Consider the following 8,941-nt stretch of genomic DNA (forward strand, 5'->3'; position numbering starts at 1 on the left):
CTTTATGGAGATGAAGATTTCATTTTTCAGCACAACCTGGCACCTGCTCACAGTGCCAAAACCACTGGTAAATGGTTTACTGACCATGGTATTACTGTGCTCAATTGGCCTGCCAACTCTCCTGACCTGAACCCCATAGAGAATCAGTGGGATATTGTGAAGAGAAAGTTGAGAGATGCAAGACCCAACACTCTGGATGAGCTTAAGGCCGCTATCGAAGCATCCTGGGCCTCCATAACACCTCAGCAGTGCCACAGGCTGATTGCCTCCATGCCACGCCGCATTGAAGCAGTCATTTCTGCAAAAGGATTCCCGACCAAGTATTGAGTGCATAACTGAACATAATTATTTGAAGGTTGACTTTTTTTGTATTAAAAACACTTTTCTTTTATTGGTCGGATGAAATATGCAAATTTTTTGAGATAGGAATTTTGGGTTTTCATGAGCTGTATGCCAAAATCATCAATATTAAAACAATAAAAGGCTTGAACTACTTCAGTTGTGTGTAATGAATCTAAAATATATGAAAGTCTAATGTTTATCAGTACATTACAGAAAATAATGAACTTTATCACAATATGCTAATTTTTTGAGAAGGACCTGTATATATATATATATATATATATATATATATATATATATATATTTTTTTTTTTTTTTATAATGCTACATATGTAATACATTGTTAGCCTAAAATGTTAACAATCCTTTGTTTTTGTTTTATTTAATTTTCTATTTTATTTTTGGTCCTCCCAGTGCTACATATGGGATACATCCTTAGCCCAAAATTAAAAAATAATAAATTCTTTATTTTATTTATTTATTTATTTGTGATACATCCTTAGCCCAAAATGTACTGAACATATAAACATAGTGTTAAATCATTGGTAAAGTGGTATAAAAAAAATAGTCACCTTCAGTTATTACTTCAATTTCAGTCTCTCTAAAATTAGACTGTTATCCCCCATATTGTTTATGTATTCGGCTTGAATGTCTAAGTTTGTGTAGTGATATGTTTAAAGTTAGAGCTTGGTTGCTGAATTATTTTCCTCTGTGGCTCTCCCATATACTCTCTTTCTCACTCTGTGCTGATGATGAGGGGCTTCTTTTCTGTGAGTATGCTGAACGCAGCATGTTTGATTGTTTCAGTGTAATCCTCACAGACTCAGCGCCAGGGTATAAGAGCTGCGGATATGGCCAGACGCAAACACTCTCAGAGTGAACCCTGGGTACGGACACACACTCACTGAACACACAGGTAAGACAGCAGAAAATACACTCACTCCCCACACTTCCATTTGTCCCTACCACTTAAATATTGTTCCCCCCAAAGACCCCTTACATCTCCTTGTTCTCCTAAAACACTTCATCCCTCTTATCCAGCATCAAATATAGCCTATTATAGTGGTCAGCCATGCCATTTCTTTATTAATTTCGCTCAATCTCAGTTTTGTCTGAGGTATATTACAGTTATATGAACATTCTCTCTTTTGATTCTCTATTATTAATTTCACCCTAGGCGCCATGTCTTCCAGTGGAGAAAAAAAGACTGCCTCCCAGACCGACGGCAAGGCAGCCCAGAGCAAGAAGTCAGAGATGGGCATGATGTCCTACAAGGTAAAGCTTTTGAAATAAACACACGTGTGCACATTTTTCTTGGACTTCAATTTAAAATGCTAATAATAAGTTTCTCTTTTTCTATTAGATGTATGTGTTCGACCAGGAGAACTTCCAGGGACGCATGATTGAGATTAACGCTGAGTGCATGAATGTTTGTGAAATGGGCATGGACAGAGTTCGCTCACTACGTGTGGAGTGTGGCCCGTAAGCATCTCTGAATTTATAATAAACACACATGATTTAGAAAGAATAATATATCTCACTCACCGCTTTATGTGCCCTCTGCAGTTTTGTGGGCTTTGAGCAGATGAACTTCTGCGGTGAGATGTACATCCTGGAGAAGGGTGAGTATCCTCGTTGGGATTCTTGGAGCAACTGCCAGAAGAACGACTACCTGCTTTCCTTCAGACCCGTCAGAATGGTGTGTAAATGCTCTCACAGCTTTAGGCCCCTTGTTTGAATGCTTTCACAATGCATTCATGGTGTTTTCTCCTGCAGGACCCTGAGAAGCACAAGATCTGCCTGTATGAGGTGGGCGAGTACAAGGGCCGCAAGATGGAGATCATGGATGATGACGTTCCAAGTCTGTTCTCCTACGGATTCACCGACAGAGTTGGCAGCATCATGGTCAGCTGTGGAACGTAAGTGCAAAGTATCTTTAGCTCATGAGGTTTAACTTGGTCAAACCTCTGTATACTGTATGGCTGTCAAGAACTTATTAAACTGTTAAACCACAAGAAGTACTTTATAGACATAATAGAGATATAACATCAACATACCTTGCAGAACAAGATGCTTAAGATAGATGCATAATTGAGATACTATTTTTATTAAGATTTTTTGTGTTTTTATATGTATATGTATAGTATATTTTATTTTATTATTTATTTATTTAGTTTTTATTAATTTTTATTTAAGTACTAAGTTTTGCCTTGAAAATGAATTATTGAAATAAATATTTAAAACTAAAAAAATATTAGAGAGAGAGAAATATTATTTATTTACAAATTTCGGCAACTAGCTATAAAATAATTATAATTTATTGTAAAAATTTTATTTATTTATGAAAATCTTTTTTAACAATTTTAGTTGACTGTAATAACCTTTTTTTAAATATTTAAATTTGTTTATACATAGTATAATATCAAAGGTGCGCTAAATAAAAAAATAATTAAATGTAAAAAAAAAGTATTTTATTTATTTTATATTTTATTTTATTTACGAAAATGTTTTTTTTTTCGTGGTTTTAGTTTAGATTTAGTTTCTATTTTAATTTTAATTTTATTTAATTCGTTTAATTTTAAAGTTGTACTAATTTTGTTGTGTTTTTGTTTTTTGTGTCTATATAGTTATTTATTTATTTTTATTTCAATACTAACTAAATGAAAAATAGAAGTTTTGCCTTGGAAACAAATGATTGAAATAAAATTGACAACTAGCTGAAATAAAATAATATAATAGTTATATTTAAAAAAAAAATTATGATTTTAGTTTAGATTTTACTTTAATAACCTTGGTTTATTTATAATAATACATTTATACGTAGTATATAAGTGTATATTTTATAATTTAAATGTTTTATATTTTATTTCTGAAAATGTTTTTCATTTATATTTAGTTTCCATTTGCTTTTTAATTTAAAGTTTTTGTACTTTTATTGTGTTTTGCCATTTTTATTATTTATTTATCTTAATATAGTTTTTTATACATTTTTATTTCAGCACTAACAAAATGAAGTTTTGTATATATTGCAAAAAAGATTTTATTTATTTATGATTTTTTTAATGATTTTAGTGTACTATAATAACTCTGGTTTAAATATATAAATTAGTTTATACATAGTATAATATCAAGGGTGCACTAAATAAAAAAAGTAAAATGTAAAACACTAAAATGTATTTGTTTTATTATTATGTATTTATTTGTTTTATATATGAAAATGTTTCTCATAGTTTTTAATTTATAGTTTATATATAATTTTAGTAATTTTATTGTTTTTTGTAATTTTTATTTTAGTTTTACTTCAAATTATTCAAGTACAACTAAATGGAAAAAAGACGTTTTGTCTTGCAAACTAGCTAAAATAAAATAATTAAAAAGAAATATATTGTCAAAAAAATGTATTTTATAGTTTATATACAAAAATGTTTTTCATGGTTTATTTTATATTACTAATTTGCATTTTCATTCTAATTTGTAAAATTTTTTTACAAAATTTGATTGCATTTTTGTCATTTGTATTAGTTTGTTACTATAGTTTTTAATAAAAAAAAAAATATTTAGTAAAAAAAAGTACATAAAGTACAACTAAATGAAAAAAAAATAAGTTTTGTCTTGGAAACAAGCTGAAATGAAATTAAAAATAGATATAATATAATGTAAAAATAATGTATTTATTTACAAAAATGTTTTGGTTTGGTTTTGGTTTTAATTTAATAATTATGGTTTAAAAATATAATATGATATATGAGTTTACAAATAATACAGTATGAAGTGTGCACAAACTAACCTTTTGTTTTCCTCAGCTGGGTGGGATATCAATTCCCCGGATATCGTGGCAGCCAGTACCTGCTGGAGAAGGGTGAATACAGACACTTTAACGAGTACGGCGCCCGTTGCCCTCAGTTTCAGTCTGTGAGGCGTATCCGTGACATGCAGTGGCACCCGCACGGCTGCTACACCATGGCCAGCAAGTGAGGGCCAGACCAGGAGAGGAAGAGGAGAGGTGGAGTAGAGGGAGAGGGGCGCAAGAGAAAGGAGAGGAGGAGAGACGTTTGAGAGGCTGCATCTTACCCATGCCACCGTTATGCAGGGGCTGATGTTTTCGGGATGACAGACTCCCTGGCTCACATTGCGGTCTGTGTCTGTCAAGCTGTTAAAGCCCAGCAGGACTGAGATTCTCCCAAGCCTCTGAGTGTCTCTGTTTGGGATGGAGGCACCAATAAAAACACTTCCCTCTTTCTCCCTACTTCCTCTCTTTCTCTCCTGCATGGTTTATTATTATTTTTCCTTCCAGAATTATTTGTCATCTGTTCTTTTCCCGGCTCACATCCCCCTTTCCCCAGGAGGATGGAAAGAGAGAGGGAGAGATGAAGGGATGAGGAGAGGAAAGCTCCTGTGCCCTAGAAATCTCCCTTTGCCTGCTGTACAGAATCCTGGTCACCTTTTGAATAAAATCCTATAAAGCTTGATACCAAACTTTTGTCGTTGTGAATCTGTCATATGTGACCCTGGACAACAAAATCATTCATAAGTCGCATGGGTATATTTGCAATAGACAACAATAAATTATCGATTTTTATTTTATGCCAAAAATCATTAGGATATTAAGTAAAGATCACATTCCATCAAGATATTTAGTAAATTTCCTACTGTAAATATATCAAACATACATTTTTGATTAGTAATATGCATTGCTAAAAACTTCATTTGGACAACTTTAAAGGTTGATTTTTTTGCACCCTCAGATTTCAGATTTTCAAATAGATGTATCTCTGCCAAATATTGTGCTTTCAAACCAAACATCAATGGAAAGCTTATTTATTCAAGTTTTAAGATTATGTAAAATCTTAATTTAAAAAAAATGACCCTTATGACTGGTTTTGTGGTCCAGGGTCACATATAATCATGGCTTTCGATAAAAATCATAAGACTTGTATTGAAACAAGTAATAACAGGAAATACATTTGCAATAATAGGAAGGGAAACCAGTGGTGCAATTCCACAGAAGTGTGAAACAATGTCAGTTTACTTGTAGGGTTAAATCCTCATTTTTAGCATTTTTAGATTATTTATTATAACTCATTTGAAATAATTCTACATCAGCTATCAGCCATCTTGGATGTTTAGTCGACCACCTTAAATTTATCTATAGTTATATTTGCATATAACTTATATACTAAATACTGAATTATATTTATGGAATTTTGGTTTTGATGAAAAGCATAAAAGCTGTTCTGCCAGCAGATGGCGGTATTTTCATACATCCATTGCATGCACCGAACGGGAACGTGATGAGTTTACGTGTATGATTTATATAAATTTAAAGTCCCCCTGAAATCAAAATTAAAGTTTTTTGGCTTTTAGTATGAATATATTAGTTTTAAGATTATCTATAAGCTAGTGTGTTTCAAAGCAGTGACAAAATTCGCTTTTACAAGATATGGGCATTCAAAACTTACACTCTCGTCACTTCCGCCAATATGAATCAAGGATTTTGATGATATCACCGCGCACTTCAGTTTCAGATCAAACGTTCTGTCCAATAAAATGCTCTCTAGAGTCCGTAGTGTCCCGCCCCCTACACAGAGACGCGGAGCAGATCATATGCGCTCATATGCGCGGTCGGACTCGGCATGTGTTAAACTACACAGCCTCAGCATGATTATTATCACTATTTCGTTTTAGCAAGAGTTTCATATTGAATCTGTGGGGTAATTTATTAGTCTGTGGCTGTCATAAGCTTACAAATGCGGCTTTACCGAGCTCAACGGCTCTGCCCCGAGCAGATATAAATGGAACGCTATTGGCTGTTCAAAATTAGTGGGCGGGGCTTAGCGATATGTTTTTGTTTCAGTTAAAAGAACGTCACCACATAGAAGAACGCTGTGTGTTTCAAGGCACTTCAGTGGACCTTTAACAATTTTATATATATATTATATTATATATTATAATTTAACAAAAAGTTACATATAGGAACAGTAAAACAGCAGTAACACTTTTAATGTATTTTTTCATATGATAATGAAATAATAATTCTGTTAAGCCATAAACCATCACTGGGTATTTTCACTTTAGTTCTGTCCTCGCTGGTATGAATGGCCCAATCACTATATTTGTGATAGGTAGAGAAAAGTACATTTTACAGAGCTCATTCTGGCTTTTATCTAAATAGGAACAACATTTTGTCCCCAATGTCAAGAACGCTTTACTTATATTGTAAGCTTAAAATAGAGCTGCCAACTTTTTTCAGCTTGGAGTGAGAGTTCCCACAGCAGTCGCCCCTAGGGGGGTCTGGGGGCATGCTCCCCCGTAAGAAAATTTTGTACATTTTACAGTTAAATTCATCTATCTAGTGCACATTGAGAATTCACAATTAAGATCAATACAGTTTCAGTGTGCAAACTAAACAAAGAAAAAAGCTTATTCCTTATTCTACAGTAAGGAAATTACACTTTTGTTTTAACTTCTACACGTGCAAGCTGGGCTTAAAACCTTTAGCCATATCTGCCATTTTAATCATGACACAAACAAATTTTTGTGGTGATTTGAGGAAATTTACCAGCCATAAATATATTTTTTTTCCTTGCCATGGAACTGTTTTTGCAGTTGCTGCTACTACTAATTAAACATTTTTAATTAATAATAATAATAATAATAATAATAATAATAATAATAAATTGAAAATTAGAACTAAACACTGAGCATGTTTTTTTTTTTTTTTTTTGTTAATTTGATTTTATTTGAAGCAAAAACCCAAATGGTCTGACTTCAGCATTGTGAAATTATCTATCTATCTATCTATCTATCTATCTATCTATATATATATATATATATATATATATATATATATATATATATATATACGTATAAAAAACTACTGCAGTGCTGCAAAACTATTAATTTTTAGCTCATCAAGAATAGCAATGTACAGTGAAAGAACTGCAAGATTTATTCATTATACTTTTATAAATAATTGCAACCGTATTTAATAAAATATTTTGACATGAAAATTAAATTTTTCTGTTAATCTAGTAGTCTGCTGGTCTGAGAAATTATATTTTTTTCTACCATTCGAAAATAAATCCTTCATTCATGAGGGATTTATCACTCCCTAAACTTTGCTTCTTGTACTTGTAATATGGCCTTTAGTAGGACAGAAAAAAAACTTTTATTCAGATTCTGAACTGATTATATGTAGCCTAGGAGTGCGCAATAGCCCTTCCTTGATAATCACTAAAAACGAGTCACTTCGCAAAAGTCCCTTTATAATCAATGAACAGGGAGAGGACTGGCAAGGGAAAAAATCACGTTGTCTTTTGGAGATTTCCAGAGTACAACCACAAATACGCCCCCCTGGAGCCTTTACCAAATTTGTTTAGGCATTATCTTATTTTTACAGTTTTAACTGAGGGTGCTTTTGACTGCGTGAGAAAATGGATCTGTGGCGTGAGAGCGTGTGAAAAGTGTCAACTGCGTGAGAGTTGGCAGCCCTGCAAATACATGCATACACTTAATACATTTTTGTATTACGTATGAGCCCTCAACCATACCACCAATTATAGTGTTAAGGGATAGTTTACCAAAAATTGATCGAAATAATCAATAATTACTCACCCTCATGTCGCTCCAAACCAGCAAGACCTTCGTTCGTCTTCGGAACACGTATTAATATATATTTGATGAAATCCAAGAGCTTTCTGACCCCTGTAGTGTTTTCACGATGCGTCATAAATCGGCCATTTTGGCGCCACTAACCAAACATATATTGCTTATTAATCGGTCGAACCAGGAAAAACATTTGGAGTACTACTGCCAAACGTTATAACAAATTAAGGAGAAGAGTGCAAAAAACTGTCTGAGGAACAAAAGGCGTTTGTGGTTGGACAAACTGAACCAGGATTTTCAGGGCAATTGACAACATTTGTGTTTTTTCTTATCATTTACAGTCAGGTAGGTGAAATATTTGGCTAATATCTTAATTAATACTGCTCGTACATATTTTTACCACATTTTAACTTTAGTTTGTCAATATATTGCACCTTTACTGCTTACTAAGTCCTTCTCTATATGATTTAGCAGCTTCCACATGTTTTTTCCGTGGTTTAGACAGCATAAATTAGCAGAACAAAGGATTCAGTAGTACATTAACCGTACAATCCATGCTGTTGTTTACATCAGAGTATCGCCAATATGGCCTCATCTGGGTAACTGACCAAATCTGGATGCAAGTGCAAACCCTCAATGGACAGAAAAGGTCCTACCACATTCAAGGTCCAGAAAGGTACCAAGAACATCGACAAAATAGTAGCAAAAATGGCGCTTCTGTCATCTAGCCTACCGTTCTGTCCGAGTTCAGAGTCAGATGATACAAGCAACACAAGCAGGATGCCTCACATTACCACTTGTGTTTCCACAAGAAAAAAAAGGGCAGACCCGTCACATTACCATTTCTGTTTCTACAAAGAAGACTATGTTGTAATTGTTTCAATAAGTATAAATGAAATGATTGTCTACTCACTAGCTAAGATGATAAGAGGAGACATAAACAGGTAAATTAACAAACCATCAAATGATTTTATTAAAAAATTAAGCACTCTAT

General features: G+C 33.2%; 1 protein-coding gene across 1 annotated transcript; it reads left to right on the top strand.

Moving 5' to 3' along the window:
* Window positions 1-1,208: 1,208 nt before the first annotated feature.
* crybb1l1 (crystallin, beta B1, like 1) lies at window positions 1,209-4,818 on the top strand. Its single transcript, XM_073820472.1, has 6 exons — window positions 1,209-1,258; window positions 1,520-1,617; window positions 1,706-1,824; window positions 1,909-2,041; window positions 2,119-2,261; window positions 4,146-4,818. Exons 2-6 carry the CDS (start codon window positions 1,525-1,527, stop codon window positions 4,315-4,317), a joined length of 660 nt encoding a protein of 219 aa, XP_073676573.1. The 5' UTR covers window positions 1,209-1,258; window positions 1,520-1,524; the 3' UTR covers window positions 4,318-4,818.
* The last annotated feature ends 4,123 nt before the right edge of the window (window positions 4,819-8,941 follow it).

Source organism: Garra rufa, chromosome 16 (genome assembly GCF_049309525.1).
Source record: "Garra rufa chromosome 16, GarRuf1.0, whole genome shotgun sequence".
NCBI lineage: Eukaryota > Metazoa > Chordata > Actinopteri > Cypriniformes > Cyprinidae > Garra > Garra rufa.

Coding starts and splice junctions, on each gene's coding strand:
- crybb1l1 (XM_073820472.1), top strand. CDS start 1,525: ATGTCTTCCAGTGGAGAAAAAAAGACTGCCTCCCAGACCGACGGCAAG. Junction 1,825..1,908: donor CTACGTGTGGAGTGTGGCCC/GTAAGCATCTCT, acceptor TGCCCTCTGCAG/TTTTGTGGGCTTTGAGCAGA. Junction 2,262..4,145: donor ATCATGGTCAGCTGTGGAAC/GTAAGTGCAAAG, acceptor TGTTTTCCTCAG/CTGGGTGGGATATCAATTCC.